Source organism: Anguilla anguilla, chromosome 2 (assembly GCF_013347855.1).
Source record: "Anguilla anguilla isolate fAngAng1 chromosome 2, fAngAng1.pri, whole genome shotgun sequence".
NCBI classification, from domain to species: domain Eukaryota; kingdom Metazoa; phylum Chordata; class Actinopteri; order Anguilliformes; family Anguillidae; genus Anguilla; species Anguilla anguilla.
The window spans coordinates 74,447,249-74,466,288 of NC_049202.1; the positions used below are offsets into that span (position 1 = coordinate 74,447,249).

Sequence of the window (19,040 nt, forward strand, 5' to 3'; positions counted from 1 at the left end):
GCGGAACAATTAAAAATCATAATCACTATCTTGCATGTAAGCTATGACCTATAGTTTTACAGACCAAATAACTAAATACAATTTATAAATCTATCAAGGAACCTCATCACTTGACACTTGGCTACTCAATGCTGCCATAGACGATGACATCATTTTTAGAACTTACAGGCCTCCGTAGCTTATCCTACCTTCTTGGAAAAGGAGAGGTGGGGGGGGGGGTATTCAGTTGGTTGCAATCTGCAACCTCACCGCTAGATGCCACTAAATCCTATCCTAATTTAACAAATTAGTACACATCAACTGGACACTTCTATGTACTGAACCGTAAGCTTTTTTGCAATCTCTTGCTGGGAATAACTACCACAATATGCTTACTTGGCTCCACACATCTAAGCCAAACTGTTCTTTGCCATGTTTCTTGCAATTTTCATGCCTATTTTACTTACACTACAGACTCATAGAAATGCTGTAAGACCTCATTTATTCCTTTTGATGAATAAACCAGTCCATTATCTATCTTTCTTGCAAGAACAATGCTGGAAGCCTCCTGTTTTTTTAAACTGCCAAACAAGAAGTCTGTCAATTTTCAAGCTCCCTTTATAAAAAAATTGTTCGGGCCAAATGACACATTCTGCCTTTCTTTTTTTTTTGTTGCAGATTTCATGTAACTTAAGTTTATTAATTATTTGGAGCAAGCCATCTGAATACTTTCTCACCTGAGATTTCTAGAGTTCTACTGTTGCAATTTTTCTGAAATGGATTGTTCAAAATGTACAGTAATGAGTTTTAGACTACATACCTTCAAAAACAATTACATGTTCAGCCACATTCAACATATTTAATACAATTCACACCATGAGTCAAATTTATTTCTTACACCATTTCTATTATGAGGAATTAGCAGCAGAAATGAAATTAGATTTATAAACAGGGGTAGCAAAGCAAAAAGCAATGACACATACAGATAATTTATACAGATAATTTATATATAAGCACGTCCTAAAGGCATTGGTATGTGCACATTCACAATGTAAAATAATTTCATATGCAACTTATATACACATTTGAAAAATAAAGAGTGAAGCAAAGATACTCAACAGAGATAAGACATACTATTTATTTATTTATATAGCACTTTTCATAAATGTCTGTAACACAAAGTGCTTTACAGAAAGAGAAGACAAAATAAAAGAATAAGACAAGGTAAAACAAGGATACACCATACATAGATTCTTATAAAAACTCCTCCCCACTCCCTTCCATCACAGGAATACAATACAACAATACAATAAAACAATAAAAACAGTAAAATAATGAAAAGCGATAAAATAATAAAATAGCAATAAAATAATACAGACAGGGAATAAAGAAGTATATTTTTGTTTTATTTATCTCAAGTCTAATAATCAGCTTTATCTGACATACACATTACAACCTCTACATTGGCAGACAATTACTGAAAAGGCCAATACTGTCAAGTTCATTTTCAAACTTCAAGTTGGCAATATGCACTACCATGTTTCTTTCTACAGTATATACAAAGTGTTCACATTGTTTCTTTCAAACAATTTACTCTGGTGTCAATTTCATCATCATTTAAAATTTTCAAAAATATATATCCTTCGGACTTCAAGGGAAATTCTTTTCCAAAGAACAAAGTGGTGACACGCTTATTATGGACAAAATGGCATCCAAGTTTGCCCCACTTAGTGTGTCGTTTCTCAAACACCTGTCCAAACAGCGAGCCAGCAAGTAAAACCACAGGAGAATTATACACGGCCCTACGATACAGCAGGAAAAGTTTCCAACAAAAATGCAGATCAAAAAAGAATACACTAGAAGTGTACTCCTGACAATTTTTTGGAAAATAGAAAAACAAATTTGAAATTTTATTTGAGCATCAGTTCCCTATAGCAGGGCATTGATAAGAGGGCCCTGTGGAAAAGTCACACAGCCTACAAAAAGCTAAAGAGGTTACACTTCTTCAGTTTCTGGTGGAATTATCTGGCTTTAAATAACCATAAAACATTTCACCAGCATGAATTCTGTGGTGGCTGCATAAATTATACACCTGGGAAACATTTTTTTTTACCTGAAGGGTATTTTTTGGTGACAACAAAAAACCCCTCTCCACAGTGGAGATATTTATGGGGGTTTTCAACCGGTTTGATTCTGTGCTGGTCATTAAAATGACTTGCTTTCAAAAAATACTTCCCACAATGGGTAGACAAGGAGGGATTCTCCCCAAAGATTTTTCGGGCACAAATTTAAATGGGATTTCATTAAATAGCGCATCCCACACCGTGTACACGTGTAAGACTATTCACCCAAACGAATTCTATGGATGGAGTTTCATGCAGCTTAAAAAAAAATTCCCACATTGAGGACATCTGCTTTTTATCGGTCTGAATCATATGGTGGCAATCTAAAGCAATTTTTAAAAAAAATATGTGGATGAATTCTCAAGTGTGTACATAAAGGATGCCATTCCATTAAGACACTTCCCACACTGAATACAAAGGTAGGGATTTTCATCCTTATGAACATGCTGACAGATATTTAAATTTGATTTTTTATTAACCCCTTTACACCAACTATATGGCTTTTCACCTTCTTGAATAATCTTGTGGAAAGATGGAGCACATAGTTGGGAAAAACACTTCCCACATTAAGCATGTTTGTAGGGCTTTTCACCTGTATGAACTCTCTGGTGGGTATTTAAAGCACTTTTTTGGGAAAAACACTTCCCACACTCAGTACATTTATAGGGCTTTACACCTGTATGAATTCTCTGGTGGATATTTAAAGCACTTTTTTGGGAAAAACACTTTCTACACTGAGGACAGTTGTAGGGTTTCTCACCTGTATGAATCCTTTTATGGCGATTTAAATCAACTGATTGGGAAAAACAATTCCCACACTCTGTACATTTGTAGGGTTTTTCCCCTGTGTGAATTCGGTGGTGTGTATTTAAACTAAAAATTGTGGAAAAACACTTCCCACACTCAGTACATTTGTAGGGCTTTTCCCCAGTATGAACTCTCAAGTGGCTACTTAAATTACGTGATGTGGCAAAGTGCTTCCCACAATGAGAACATTTGCAGGGCTTTTCACCTGTATGAATTCTCTGATGGATATTTAAATTGCATCTAATTGAAAAACACTTCCCACACTGAGAACATACGTAGGGTTTTTCACCTGTATGTACTCTCAGATGTACACTCAAAGTTGATTTTGTAATAAAGCACTTGTCACACTCTGTACATTTGTAGGGTTTTTCACTCGTATGAATTTTCTGATGCTCGTTTAAATTAAATGGTGCTGAAAAGCATTTCCCACAAAGAGTACATTTGTAGGGCTTTTCGCCTGTATGGATTTTCTGATGGTGCTTTAAATTATATGGTGTGGAAAAGCATTTCCCACACAGAGTACATTTGTAGGGCTTTTCACCTGTATGAATCGTCTTGTGGCGATTTAAACCATTTGCTTGGGAAAAACACTTCCCACACAGAGTACACCTGTAAGGCTTTTCACCTGTATGAATTCTCCGGTGGATATTTAAATTAGATATTCTGGAAAAGCACTTCTCACAATGAGAACATCTGTATGGCTTATCACCGGTATGAATTCTCAGGTGAACATTTAAATTAGATGTTGAGGAAAAGCACTTCTTACACCAAGTACATTTGTAGGGCTTTTCACCTGTATGAATTTTGTGGTGAGCATTTAAACCAGATTTGGAATTAAAGTACTTCTCGCACTGAGAACACCTGTACGGCTTTTCACCATTAACCTCAACATCAACTCCATCCATCCCAGTATTCATGAGATCACTCACTAAACATTCACTGGATTCATACTTCATTTGATCAGATTTTTTATCAACACATTTAATATTTTGTAAGTCCCTGATGTCTTCCGCCTCCAGGTATCCTCCATCATCAGTCTCTGTTTTGATTTGGTGAGGATGCAGATGGGTTATATTTCTCCGCTCTGTACTGTCAGGGCACTCTGATTTAATAAGATTCCCAGTGTATGTGGAGCCCAGATCAGTTTCTGTTTTAATCAGTGATGTGTGTGTGTGGTGTACATCACTGACCCCACTGTGTGCTGTAACACACACTGGCTCCAGTGTGTTGAGTCCTGGTGCAGCACACTCTGTCTCTGCCATGTGGACAGACTCCAGTCCACTGAGTTCCTCTTCTTTCTGTCTGTTCCTGTGCTGCTCAGTGAGCTCTGGTAGTGTTGTCTCAGTATCCTGTCTCAGACTCCTGTCTGCATCATACTGCTGCTCAGAAATACAGCTCCTGGAGGGAAACAGGGGAAGGGATTTAGCCTAAATCAAACAGGTCCTACTGCAGCAGCTGCCACATTCTTTACACTCTGCAGTCCTGCAGATGCCTGACTCAGCACAGGGAGGCACTCTTGCATTATGAAGTATTATAATGCTTCTCTCCCTCCCTGGTCGCTATCTCAGACCAATTTTAAAAACACAGTTTTCACTGTAACTGCCACTTTCTGTGATTTATTTATTTATTTATTGCATTTTGTTGTGGAACAGCAGAATACAACAGTTTCTGAAGGGTGGAATGATGTATGGTGGAATCAGTGTGCACCAGCAGCATCGCTGGAAACCCCTGGACACTCCATAGGGATTTTGAGGCCACTGCTGAGGGGTTCATCCTGAAGGCTGTGAGGTGCTCTCGTTGGCCGGGTCAGCAGGTCCTCTTCAGGCCAACCTGGTTTACAGCTTGTAATTGTCACCCAAACACAATAAAACCCAACCAGAACCCAAGAGTTCAGGTATCTAGCCGGAAATCCATCTACCCCAGCTGGTCATCCTTCATACATAATAAAATATAGTAGGCCCTGACTTTTTCCATGAGCATTTGAAGCGTGCAAAAATTCTGCTTGTTCTGGCGACATTTCAGGTACATCTACATTGGAGAGAAATTTCCTCATGCTTAAATAATATAGCCTATGTAACTCCTCATACACATGTCAGAAGACCCAATTAATTCCCTTTGATGAATAACCCAGTTCATTATCTTGGTTTATTACAGGAACAACATAGGCAAAAATCCAGCTTACAAGGCTTCCAGTTCTCACCTTTTTCATAAAAATTTGTTCTCAACCAAAATATTGCATATTCTGTTTTACTGCTATAGGTTTCAAGCAACTTATTTTTAAGTTTCCAAATGTTTTGGAGCAAACAATCTGGAAAGTTTCTTGCCCATTATTTTCCAGTGTACAGATTTGGTGTCTAATTTTATAGTCATGTCATTGCTTTCCTTTTTTGTAGACATTTATGCAATGATTTTTCATCTCATGTATGCTTTCATGCTTCCCATGCTGTTGCTAATTTATCTGCTGTCACTGTATTCATTAAAAAATATGAAAAAAAGTATTTGAATCCAAAACAAATACGTATTTGACCTGGGTCTGAACAATACCAATTAGAGCCTAGATGCAGTTCTGCCTACATCATCTTTAAATCCATTGAGCATTATACAAATCAACTACATATGAATCAGAATCATTAAACCATTATAGTTGATTAACCAATTTATGAAAATGTATCCAACCCAAACACTTTTCATTTTAACTGCTTCCTCATTCCTTATATATGTAGGGGTGACATAGCTCAGGAGGTAAGACCGATTGTCTGGCAGTCAGAGGGTTGCTGGTTCAAACCCCGCCCTGGGCATGTCGAAGTGTCCTTGAGCAAGACACCTAACCCCTAACTGCTCTGGCAAATGAGAGGCATCAATTGTAAAGCGCTTGGGATAAAAGCGCTATATAAATGCAGTCCATTTACCATTTATATACCTCTGTGGCACGAAGGTTAGAACTCTAGCTAACCATACTGCAACTGACCCATCTTGTCTTGATACAGGACATGTCCTGTTGTTGCCAACATGCTAAACTGGGACCAATCAGCCCCTAATCTCTGCTTATTTTACACTACTGCACAAAAAAGGGGAGGTGGCCCTCTGTAAAACAGCTTTAAAGAATAATCTACCAAACAAAAGCCGGGTGCACCAGCCCAGGATAAGCAGGTATAGATAATTGATGGATTGCCTTAGTTCACAAAATCCTCTGCATTTAGTGTATGCATACTGGTGGAAACCATGTATATTGTCTGTTGGCCATCATTGTTGGACATGATGTGTCATCGCCATTGACCAATCAGTGCTGTACAAACTACAGGCATGTCATGTTGAATAGAGCACCCCTAAAAAAAGCTTTGGCTTTAAACGTCGGGTGTTTTACTGTACTGTTCGGACAATAAAATGAACCACGGAATGAAGCACAAAAAGAACATTTATAATAAAAGAAAATAAAAGTATTTTTTTAGTAGAGTGCCTCCAACTTATGACTCTATACTACTGCACATACTGGTTGTCCAGTTTTCACCAAATCACATCACAGTTCCGTGGTATACTGTTTAGTTCACAAGCATTAGCGGGGATGCGCATAATGCAGCTGAGTAATGAACAATTCCACGGATTAATTTCGTGAACAACTTCTACGAAGTGACGCCATTGTTAACGCCATTCTACTGGGCGAGATCTTTAACTCTTATAAATTTTAATTGCCATCTTGTAGAGAAGTAAATGTTTGACCAGTACCACGTTTTCTAACTCTCAAATAAATTGCACAATAACGTCTGCCATACTGACAAATTAGTAAACAGATCATATACGCAAACACCTAGTTAATGGAAAGCAACCAAACGAGAAGCTTGTGAACAAAATGAACAGAACAGTTAAAGAATCACATTATGGGTAGGAAAAGACTTACACCGATTCGTTGAATATTTTAAAACGCAATCGTTTGTTCAGTTGGATGTAATGTAAAGTGGGTGTTAAATCTGTGTTCACCACAAAGGGCAAGACGGAGTACAACCGTCACCGAGACTTATTTGTCTTCTTCCTCACCCGTTTCGTTTAACACTGTCTAACAACGACAGAGGGTGTATTACCGCCACCCATGGGTGTGGAGTATGAACTGAGGAGACATACTCCCCCCCTACATTACAAGTAAGGTAAGACCGTTTTGCTCCTAAGGTGAAAGTCTTTTGTTGCCGTTAGGGGACGGGGGTGAGGGTGGGAGATGGGCCTTTCCAGTTTTTTCTCCGTTAAGCACTCGGCTAGCAAACCGGTTATTCGGTCTCCTTGAACGCAGGTTTTTTCTGTGGTTACCCTACCCCCCAGGATCAAAGTATTATTGTAGCTAGATAGTTTGCCCTTATTGTTATATGCTGACATTAGCTGTTGTTTATTATAATAATTTGATTCCAGGAAGATTTTGGTTGTAGTCTGTTCTGAGATTCTGAAAATATTTCCTAGTACAGGGATTCCAGTCATTTGTAATAAGCTAGTAAAAAGCTAGCTAAGTTAGGTGATTATAACCAGGGAGATTCCACTCCTGGTAGTTCTTTTCAGTGTTATTAATTCAACGCTTAACGTTAACGCAAAGCTAACGCTTATAGTTAAGTGCGTTATTTTTATTTATTTATTTATGCTCCAGTTTCTGCTGCTATAGTTGTCTGGAGCTACCTGCGCACTTTTAAGTTGAAGGCTTGGTGTCTCCGTCTCGGCATTTTACGTACTAACATTAGCTGTAGTTTATTAGAAATTTATTCTAGCTAAAAAAACTTTTTAAAAAATTGTGTATTTTGTTCTGAGATATAATTAAAATATTCAATTCAATTCAATTTATTTGAATTGAATTGAATATTGCCTAATACAGGCGTTCCTTCAGTCATTTCTACTTAGAATAAAGCTAGTTAAGTTTAATATTACTTGAATGATTCCACTCCTGGTAGTTCGTTTTTTGTTACTTATTCAGCAGTTAACGTTAGATGAAAGTGCCTTATTTATTTTTCCTCTCCAGTTTCTGCTGCTAGTTGTCCAAAGCCATGTCCAGGTTTTTGAAAGTGCGGTCTTGGTGCTTCCGTTTCGGCAGTAACTTGGTCTAGACATAGGGAGAGATAGTTAGTGGCTAAACATGTGGCCAAAGCTGTGTGACAGTTGCAGGATGATCGCGCTTCTGGAAAGCGACCATTGCCAACTGGTTGAGCACCTTGAGAGGAAGATTCTTGATCTTGAGGGCCAGCTTGCTTGACTCCACAGTTATCGCAATTATCAGAGTTCCAGGAACTGAGTAGTGTGTCCTATAAGGATTTGGTGTGCACGTCACAACTGGGAAAAGGGGAGAAGCCAGAGCAGGCAGGGAGAGATAGATGGGTGACAGTGGGGCGCAGCCACAGAAAAGGGTGTGCTCACCACACGGGTGACATTTCCAGAGGTTGTGGTGTCCAACCAATTCCAGCCCTTGCAGGAATTGGATCTCGACCCTGAGAGTGGGAGGACTGAGGAGCCACTGGGCACCCAGGTGGCCACATCCTCCCAGAAAAGGGAGTTATTGATAGTGGGGAATTAATTTATTAGGGGGGCAGACAGCATAGTCTCTTGCGTTGGCTGCAGAGAGAGAGTGGGCGGGGCGGCTGTCGGACTCTACGCCACAGCTGTTGGGGATTGCTAGTCAGATAGATAGACTGGAAGCATTTTTTGGTGTAAGACAGAAGCGGATGGGAATATATAATTGATTTACTGTCTCTATCTGTTGAAAACAAATTTCATCAGTGCTAAGTATTACTGCTCAAAATATTTTGGTCATATACGTTATTTTTTAAATTAAGTGTCTTAAAATAGGTTAGTGGTATTTTATAATGATATTTCACACTGTAATGTAAGGGTTAGTAGTGTAATCGTTTTTGTGACGCATCATGTCTTTTTATGATTTACCATGCAAAGCAGCTAATGTTAGCAATAAAACGCTACCACAATGCAGAATAATTAACAATCATAATCGCTTTCTTACTTGTAAGCTATGACCTATAGTTTTACAGACTAAATAACTAAATACAATTTATAAATCTATCAAGGAACAATCACTTGACACTTGGCTACTCGATGCTGTCGTAGACGATGACATCATTTTTGGAACTTACAGGCCACCATAGCTTACGTCGTTGGAAAGGGAGAGGTTGGGGGGGGGGGGGGGTGGTTGCAGTCGGCAACCTCACAGCTAGATGCCACTAAATCCTACACACTGCACCTTTAACTAATTAGTACACATCAACTGGACTCTTCTGAGTATGTACTGAACCTTAAGCTTTTTTGCAATCTCTTGCTGGGAATAACCTTACCACAATATGCTTACTTGGCTCCACACATCTAAGCCTAACTGTTCTTTGCCATGTTTCTTCCAACTTTCATGCCTATTTTACTTAAACTACAGACAAAATGCTGTAAGACCTTATTTATTCCTTTTGATGAATAAACCAGTTCATTATCTATCTTTATTGCAAGAACAATGCTGGAAGCCTCCTGTTTTTTTAAACTGCCAAACAAGAAGTCTGTCAATTTTCAAGCTCCCTTTATTAAAAAATTGTTCTCAAGCCAAATGACACATTCTGCCTTTCTTTTTTTACTTTCTCACTTGAGATTTCTAGAGTTCTACTGTTGCAGTTTTTCTGAAATGGATTGTTCAAAATGTACAGTAACAGAATCAAATGAGTTTTAAACAACATACTTACCTTCAAAAGCAATTACATGTTCGGCCAACAACATTCAACATATGTAATACAATTCACACAACATGAGTCAAATTTATTTCTTACACAATTTCTATTATGAGGAATTAGCAGCAGAAATGAAATTAGATTTATAAACAGGGGTAGCAAAGCAAGAAGCAATGGCACATACAGACAGAGTTTATGCAACTTATATACACCTTTGAAAACATACTATCTCAAGTCTAATAATCAGCTTTCAGACATATGCATTACATCCTCTACATTGGCAGAAAATTACTGAAAAGGCCAATACTGTCAAGTTCATTTTCAAACTTCAAGTTGGCAATATGCACTACCATGTTTCTTTCTACAGTATATACAAAGTGTTCACATTGTTTCTTTCAAACAATTTACTCTGGTGTCAATTTCATCATCATTTCAAAATTTCAAAAATATATATCCTTCGGACTTCAAGGGAAATTCTTTTCCAAAGAACAAAGTGGTGACACGCTTATTATGGACAAAATGGCATCCAAGTTTGCCCCACTTAGTGTGTCGTTTCTCAAACACCTGTCCAAACAGCGAGCCAGCAAGTAAAACCACAGGGGAATTATACACGGCCCTACGATACAGCAGGAAAAGTTTCCAACAAAAATGCAATCAAAAAAAAATGTACTAGAAGTGCACTCCTGACAATTTTTTGGAAAATAGAAAAACAAAATTGAAATTTTATTTTAGCATCAGTTCCCTATAGCAGGGCATTGATAAGAGAGCCCTGTGGAAAAGTCCCTTTAGCCTACAAAAAGCTAAACAGGTTACACTTCTTCAGTTTCTGGTGGAATTATCTGGCTTTAAATAACCATAAAACATTTCACCAGCATGAATTCTGTGGTGGCTGCATAAATTATACACCTGGGAAACATTTTCCACACTGAGGCAAGTTTTTTACCTGAAGGGTATTTTTTGGTGACAACAATTTATGGGGGTTTTCAACCGGTTTGATTCTGTGCTGGTCATTAAAATGACTTGCTTTCAAAAAATACTTCCCACAATGGGTAGACAAGGAGGGATTCTCCCCAAAGATTTTTCCGGCACAAATTTAAATGGGATTTCATTAAATAGCGCATCCCACACCGTGTACACGTGTAAGACTATTCACCCAAATGAATTCTCTGGATGGAGTTTCATGCAGCTTAAAAAAAAATTCCCACATTGAGGACATCTGCTTTATATCTGATTGAATCATATGATGGCAATTTAAAGCAATTTTTTTGTTTAAAATTTTTTTTTATGTGGATGAATTCTCAAGTGTGTACATAAAGAATCCCTTTCCATTAAGACACTTCCCACACTGAATACAAAGGTAGGGATTTTCATCCTTATGAACATGCTGACAGATATTTTAATTTGATTATTTATTAACCCCTTTACACCAACTATATGGCTTTTCACCTTCTTGAATAATCTTGTTGCAAGATAGAGTACATGGTTCAGAGAAACACTTCCCACATTAAGCATGTTTGTAGGGCTTTTCACCTGTATGAACTCTCTGGTGGGTATTTAAAGCACTTTTTTGGGAAAAAAACTTCCCACACTCAGTACATTTATAGGGTTTTACACCTGTATGAATTCTCTGGTGCTTATTTAAAGCACTTTTTTGGGAAAAACACTTTCTACACTGAGTACAGTTGTAGGGTTTCTCACCTGTATGAATCCTCTTATGGCGATTTAAATCACTTGTTTGGGAAAAACACTTCCCGCACTCTGTACATTTGTAGGGTTTTTCACCTGTGTGAACTTGGTGGTGTATATTTAAACTAAATATTGTGGAAAAACATTTCCCACACTCAGTACATTTGTAGGGCTTTTCCCCAGTATGAACTCTCAAGTGGCTATTTAAATTATGTAATGTAGCAAAGTGCTTCCCACAATGAGAACATTTGCAGGGCTTTTCACCTGTATGAATTCTCTGATGGATATTTAAATTGCATCTAATCGAAAAACACTTCCCACACTGAGAACATTTGTAGGGTTTTTCACCTGTATGTACTCTCAGATGTACACTCAAAGCTGATTTTGTATTAAAGCACTTGTCACACTCAGTACATTTGTAGGGTTTTTCACCTGTATGAATTTTCTGATGGTCGTTTAAATTAAATGATGTGGAAAAGCATTTCCCACACAGAGTACATTTGTAGGGCTTTTCACCTGTATGAATTTTCTGATGGTGCTTTAAATTATATGGTGTGGAAAAGCATTTCCCACACAGAGTACATTTGTAGGGCTTTTCACCTGTATGAATTGTCTTGTGGCAATTTAAACCACTTATTTGGGAAAAACACTTCCCACACACAGTACACATGTAGGGCTTTTCACCTGTATGAATTCTCCGGTGGATATTTAAATCAGATATTTTGGAAAAGCACTTCTCACAATAAGAACATCTGTATGGCTTTTCACCAGTATGAATTCTCAGGTGAACATTTAAATTAGATATTGTGGAAAAGCACTTCTTACACTGAGTACATTTGTGGGGCTTTTCACCTGTATGAATTTTGTGGTGAGCATTTAAATAAGATATTGTAACAAAGCACTTGCCACACAGAGAACATTTGTACAGCTTTTCACCAGCATGAGCTTTCAGGTGTCTATTTAAACCAGATTTGGAATTAAAGTATTTCTCACACTGAGAACATCTGTATAGCTTTTCACCATTGTTAACTACTTCTTTATTTCGATGAATTGTCTTCTTTTGAGAAAAATTCAAAAGGCTTGATTTTTTACTTGAATTAAATATCATGGGTTCAATCACATCCGTTCTTTGGCAATGAATATGTTTGCTGCTATTGTTTGCACTTAACTGGAAATTTCTGGTCTGATTATTTGCGTTGTTTATGTCACAGTAATGTTTTAAGTCCCTAGATTGAGTCAGCGGATCATGAATTTCTTCGTTTTTACAGTTTGGGTTTGTCACTCTGACCCATGGCAATGTGCTAGTCTTGACTTTGTAAGCAACATCAACTCCATTCATCACAGTATTCACGAGATCACTCACTAAACATTCACTGGATTCACACTTGATTTGATCAGATTTCATATCAACACATTTAATATTCTCTAAGTGCCTGATGTCTTCCGCCTTCAGGTATCCTCCATCATCAGTTTCTGTTTTGATTTGGTCAGGATGCAGATGGGTTACATTTCTCCGCTGTGTACTGTCGAGGCTCTCTGATTTAATAAGATTCCCAGTGTGGGTGGAGCCCAGATCAGTTTCTGTTTTAATCAGTGAAGTGTGTGTGTGGTGTACATCACTGACCCCACTGTGTGCTGTAACACACTCTGGCTCCAGTGTGTTGAGTCCTGGTGCAGCGCACTCTGTCTCTGACTCTGCCATGTGGACAGGCTCCAGTCCACTGAGTTCCTCTTCTTTCTGTCTGATCCTGTGCTGCTCAGTGAGCTCTGGTAGTGTTGTCTCAGTGTCCTGTCTCAGACAGACTCCTGCCTGCATCATACCGCTGCTCAAAGGTGTGCAGAAGTGCAGCTCCTGGAGGGAAACAGGGGAAGGGAATAAGTCTGAATCAAACAGGTCCTACTGCAGCAGCTGACACATTCTTTACACTCTGCAGTCCTGCAGATGCCTGACTCAGGAAGGCACTCTCGCATTATGAAGTACCATGTCAGCACAGTTGCAGATGTCTCAAAAAACAAAGAAATTATAGGCATTTGAAATGTAAACACAAAGAGTTTTATCTAATCTAAAGCGTAACAGTGGGACATAGTTCATTGCATTTGCCATTAATTTGATTACTTTGTCATTTTACATATTTATCCAGAAAAATATCCCTACTAATTGTCAAATTGATTTCAAACATGAAGCCCAGCCCTAATGTTCATTTGTTTTGCTGTGGAAAGGGTATTAAAGTTTCTCTGTCGAGGTCTTACAAAAAGTCTTAAAAAGCATTAAATTTGATTTCAAAAAGTGTGCAGCAACCCTGTACTGTGTAGATCACAAGCATTCGCGCGGATGCGCATAATGCGGCAGAGTAATGAACAATTAGTTTCGTGAACAACCCCTAAGGGTTCTACGAAGTGACGCCACTGTTAACGCCATGCTAACTTTACTGGGCAAGATCTTTAACTCGTATAAATTTTAATTACTATCTTATAGAGAAGTAAATGTTTGACTAGTACCAAGTTTTCTAACTCTAAAATGAATTGTACAAGAACGTCTGCCATACTGACAAATTAGTAAATACATAACTTGCACAAACATCTAGTTAATGAAAAGCAACCAAACTGAAGCTTGTGAACAAAATGAACAGAACAGTTAAAGAATCATATTATGGGGAAGAAAAGACTTACTCCGATTCGTTGAATTTTTTCAACTCAATTGTTTGTTGAGTTGGATGTAACGTAAAGTGGGTGTTTAATCTGTGTTCGCCATAAAGGGCAAAACGGAGTACAACCACCATCAAGACTTCTTCGTCTTCTTCTTTTTCCTCATCCGTTTCGTTTAACACTGTCTGAAAACGACAGAGGGTGTATTACCGCCACCCACGGGTGTGGAGTACGAACTAAGGAGACTGATTAAAAAACAAACAAAAAAAAAAAAAAAAAAACTAAAATTCTATGGATCAACCCAACTGCTTTTAAGTAAGTACTGTATGCGAAATGTCAGCCTTTTTTCACCGTAAATGTTTTCAGAATTTTGTTAATATTAAGTTCTTCCCCTATTTCTTGTAAGTTCAGCCACTTCTGTGAGTTCAGCAGAGCAGGTCGAATCTACAGAAGAAGCTTGTCCCACCAAGATGGACCGGAGACATCTTCCGCCTACCATGGAGCTACTCATAGACGTTTGAAGCCAATTAATGGAGGCTGTAATGTTACTGTCGTGCACTCTGGAACGAACATGAATCTAAGCATGGTAAATGGTAAATGGACTGCATTTATATAGCTGAAGAACCTGTCATTGCATAGTGCTGATAAATGTACCCCATCAGCAAAAAACTGTCCCGGTCAACTATGGTTTATGCCAGTGGGCTTTTATCATTCAAATACAAAGTGATTAGATATACTTATACATTATACTTATATACATTAAAGGGATGAGGTATACTTAAAAATAATTGCAAATATGCTTATAATTAAATTATGTTACCTTGCATGGTAATTTGTGTTCCAGTGTTTTGCCCTCAGCACGCGCAGTTCAGGGACTTCCGGGACTTCACAAGATCAGTGAGCTGGCGTGCGCTCCTCATCTATTGGCGCTGTCTCTACATATTGTGTACTCTAAGCAATGAGCAGCTCCCGTGGGAATCAATGGAACGGGTGAGCGGAAGCTGTCTCCAGTTGTTGTATATCTCCATGAGTGAAACTCCTGTTCCCCATAATGAAATTCTCCTTGGATCCGGGAATTCATAAATATTTTGCTCTGCATCGATTATGCTCCGCATTGCGTTTGTGAAGATGTGCATTTTATACACCCTTAACATGCACACGGGATCATTCGTTCAGAATTAGGCTATATGGTTAAACAAACCATTGATTTAAAGTGAATGTATCATCAACGAATGAAGGTAAGTTTTTTTCATGATATCGATACCTAACAGTTCCGCTTCGTTTACAAGCAATTCTGTCGCTGTTTTCAGAAAATATGCTAGGTATTTGCTAATGTGGAGATTGGAGAATTCATTTTAGCACTGGTACATCGCTACTTCTCAATAAGATGATCGGAATAGTTGCAGTGAGTTAAAGATGTCGCAAAATAACGTTAACAAAAAAGTGTTACCTTTTGTAGTTAGTCCTAAAAACTGGAAGTGAGTTAACGTGTGAATTTTTAGCATGGGTCCCTCGGCAGATTTCCATTGCTTTTTTCCGCAAAGGGATTTCGATTCTTACAGAAAATAAGATCTGGGGTTAACATAAGATTAAGAGAGTGCTCTACGGTCTAAATTACACCCGATATCTCAACCGTGAATTTAGAAGCTCTTATATGCTTTTGTCTTTGATTTAAAACCCTCCCTATTTGCCCCCATACATAAATATGGCATACTGGTAATAATGAGGAATAGTACACAGTCTCTGTGTGTCCCTTGTGAGGCGGTGGTGTGTGTGCAGTATTCGGGGGTGGTGTGCAGAGGTGATCTGTTTCTGGTGTGTAAAGCGGGACCAGGGTGGCCTAGCAGTGGCCTCAAAATCCACATCGAATGTCCATGGAGTTTCAGTGATGCCGATTCCACTATAAACCTCATGCAGACCTGTTTTGGCCACCTTATATGCCATGGCAAGCCCAGTCTGAGGCACTTCAGGAATGGCTTTCTGCCACTGTTCTACAAAAAACACTAAAAGTGACAGTTACAGTGAAAACCGTGTCTTGAAAATTGATCTGAGGTATCACCTAGAGAGGAAGAGAAGCATTTTCCCCATCTCATAATACGAAACTGCAGGCATCTACTGGACTGCAGAGTGTGAAGAATGTGCCAGCTGCTGCAGTAGGGCCTAAAGGATAAGGATAAATCCCTCTCTCTCTATCTCGGTTTCCCTCCAGGAGCTGCACGTATGCACACCTTGAGCAGCAGGATGATGCAGGCAGGAGTCTGTCTGAGACAGGACACTGAGACAACACTACCAGAGCTCACTGAGCAGCCCTGGATCAGACAGAAAGAAGAGGAACTCAGTGGACTGGCAGATTCTAAGACAGAGTGTGCTGCACCAGGACTCAACACACTGGAGCTAGAGTGTGTTACAGCACACAGCAGGGTCAGTGATGTAGTCCACACACACGCATCACTAATTAAAACAGAAACTGATCTGGGATCCACCCATACTGGAGATCTTATTAAGACAGAGAGCCTCGACAGTACAGAGCTTGGATATGTAACCCATCTGCCTCCTTGTCAAATCAAAATGGCTACTGATGATGGAGGATACGTTAAGGTCGAACACAACAGTGACTTGCAGGATATTAAGTGTGAATCCAGTGAAGGTGTAGTGAGTGATCTCATGAATACTATGATGCGTGGAACTGGTGATGATCAAAAAGACCAGACTGAAACTTGGCAATGTGGTGGAGAGCAAAATCCAATCTCTGAAAAAGAGGAAATGTGTGATTTTCCAACCCAATGCAGGGACTTAAATCATCCTTCCAATATCAACATTGAGAATAATGAGATCAGAATTGTCCAGAAGAGTACAAATGGTAGCAACACACATACTAATTGTCATAGAATGAATGTGATTATTGAACCCCTGATTATTAATTCCAGTAAAGGACCAAACCTTTTGAACTTCTTTCCAAACCAGCTCGTTTGTAGAAACAAAGGGGAAACTAATACTGGTGAAAAGCCATACAAGTGTCCACAGTGTAGTAAGTGTTTTCGTGCAAAATTTGATTTAAATAGACACCTCAGAATTCATACAGGTGAAAAACCATACAAATGTACACACTGTGGTAAGCATTTTCGTACCAAATCTGATTTAAATACACACCTTAGAATTCATACAGGTGAAAAACCATACAAGTGTACACACTGTGGTAAGCATTTTCGTACCAAGTCTGATTTAAATACACACCTTAGAATTCATGCAGGTGAAAAGCCATACAAGTGTACACACTGCGAGAAAGATTTTTATACAAAATCTCAGTTGAATAGACACCTGGGAATTCATACAGGTGAAAAGCCATACAAGTGTACACAGTGTGGAAAGTGTTTTTGTACAAAATCCGATTTAAATACACACCTTATCATTCATACTGGTGAAAAGCCATACAAGTGTACACACTGTGAGAAAGATTTTTATTCAAAATCTCAGTTGAATAGACATTTAGGAATTCATACAAATGAGAAGCCATACATGTGTACACAGTGTGAGAAGTGTTTTCGTACAAAATCTGACTTAACTTCACACCTGAGAATTCATGCAGTTGAGAAGCCATACAAGTGTACACAGTGTGGTAAGAGTTTTCGTACAAAAACTCATCTAAATAGACACCTGAGAATTCATACAGGTAAAAAGCCATACAAATGCCCTCAGTGTGAGGAGTGCTTTTCCAAAGTTTCTCATTTAAATCGCCACCAGGCAGTTCATACAGATGAAAAGCCCTTCAAATGTTCTCACTGTGAGAAGTGCTTTTCCAAAATTTCTAATTTACGTAGCCATCTGAGAATTCATGCTGGTGAAAAGCCATACAAGTGTACACAGTGTGAAAAGTGTTTTCATAAAAAATCTTATTTTGATATACACCTGAGAATTCATACAGGTGAAAAGCCCTACAGATGTTGTCAGTGTGGGAAGTGCTTTTCCACAAAGTCTCATTTAAATAGCCACCAGAGAATTCATTCAGGTGAAAAGCCCTACAAATGTACTCAGTGTGGGAAGTGCTTTTCCACAATATCTCAGTCTAATACACATCAGAGAATTCATTCAGGTGAAAAGCCCTATAAATGTACTCAGTGTGGAAAATGTTTTTCCCAAACAAATGCATTAAATACCCATAAGACCGTTCATACAGGTGAAAAGCCATACACATGTCCTCAGTGTGGGAAGTGCTTTTCCACAATATCTCATTTCAATATGCATCACAGAATTCATACAGGTGAAAAGCCATACAAGTGTACTCAGTGTGAGCAGTGTTTTTCCAAAAAAAATGAGTTCAGTTGTCACAGTATAATTCATTCAGGTGAAAAACCCTACAAGTGTACTCAGTGTGGGATGTGCTTTTTGGGTGCAAGTTTTTTAATTCTCCACCTGAGGATTCATACAGGTGAAAAGCCATACAAATGTCTTCAGTGTGGAAAGTGCTTTTCCAAATTATGTTATTTGGTTAGGCACCAGAAAATTCCTACTGGTGAATAGGCTGACAAATGTACCCATTATGGAAAGTTTCATCCCTTTCGTGCTGCGTATAATGGAAAATGTTTTGCTTCAGTTTTAATAGAACCACTTAATTAATTTGAGAATCCTTTGAATCTATTTGTACAAATCAGCCTTTTGTGCTTTCGAAAGTCTTGTCTGGTGGGTGTTTTAGTTTGAATTGAAGGAGTGAGTAAAAGGTGGTAATACTACTAAAGGTGGTAAAACTATTTGTCACTGTTTGTAGTTGTCCAGTTTATAGTTTTGCTTCTGATATTTGTTCAATGTTTGTATTTTGGACAGTTTGAAAAAAAGTACAATGTCTGGGACAATATGCACTGCCATTTTCTTCTGTAACAAGTGTTTTTCACTATTTTGTTTTAAAAAAAAAATATTTGAATTACTTTTAATGGTGTTACGTCCCCTGCCTCTGCTGATCTGGGTAGTGCAGGTGGAGGTAGGCTAATTACCGAATCGCTTGATTGCCTCCACCTGCCTGTGGCCAACATAAGCCCTGCAGTATGAGGCAGGGGAGATCTTCTTTAGTGTTTTTTTTTTGTGTGTGGCTTGTCATTTGCTTTGTGGTTTTGTGTTTTTGGAG

General features: G+C 38.6%; 4 protein-coding genes across 5 annotated transcripts in view; 2 read left to right on the forward strand and 2 right to left on the reverse strand.

Annotated features, from left to right (window-relative positions):
* LOC118219963 (zinc finger protein 708-like) overlaps window positions 1-19,040 on the forward strand; it is a 235,537-nt gene that overhangs the window by 110,423 nt on the left and 106,074 nt on the right. The window lies entirely within an intron of this gene.
* Window positions 826-6,937, reverse strand: LOC118219989 (zinc finger protein OZF-like). Its single transcript, XM_035403574.1, has 2 exons — window positions 6,805-6,937; window positions 826-4,307 (listed from the first exon to the last, which is right to left on the reverse strand). Exon 2 carries the CDS (start codon window positions 4,169-4,171, stop codon window positions 2,669-2,671), a length of 1,503 nt encoding a protein of 500 aa, XP_035259465.1. The 5' UTR covers window positions 4,172-4,307; window positions 6,805-6,937; the 3' UTR covers window positions 826-2,668.
* LOC118219952 (zinc finger protein 271-like) lies at window positions 6,686-18,821 on the forward strand. Of its 2 annotated transcripts, XM_035403483.1 has the most exons (4): window positions 6,686-6,788; window positions 14,336-14,517; window positions 14,769-14,914; window positions 16,134-16,950. In XM_035403483.1, exons 1-4 carry the CDS (start codon window positions 6,757-6,759, stop codon window positions 16,155-16,157), a joined length of 384 nt encoding a protein of 127 aa, XP_035259374.1. In that variant the 5' UTR covers window positions 6,686-6,756; the 3' UTR covers window positions 16,158-16,950. The 2 variants fall into 2 exon arrangements, with proteins under 2 accessions (XP_035259374.1, XP_035259373.1); XM_035403482.1 differs by lacking the exons at window positions 6,686-6,788; window positions 14,336-14,517; window positions 14,769-14,914 and adding an exon at window positions 15,026-15,162 and having other exon boundaries at window positions 16,134-18,821.
* Window positions 9,660-14,092, reverse strand: LOC118219965 (zinc finger protein 883-like). Its single transcript, XM_035403515.1, has 2 exons — window positions 13,949-14,092; window positions 9,660-13,130 (listed from the first exon to the last, which is right to left on the reverse strand). The coding sequence occupies exon 2, from the start codon at window positions 13,095-13,097 to the stop codon at window positions 11,097-11,099; it is 2,001 nt and encodes a 666-aa protein (XP_035259406.1). The 5' UTR covers window positions 13,098-13,130; window positions 13,949-14,092; the 3' UTR covers window positions 9,660-11,096.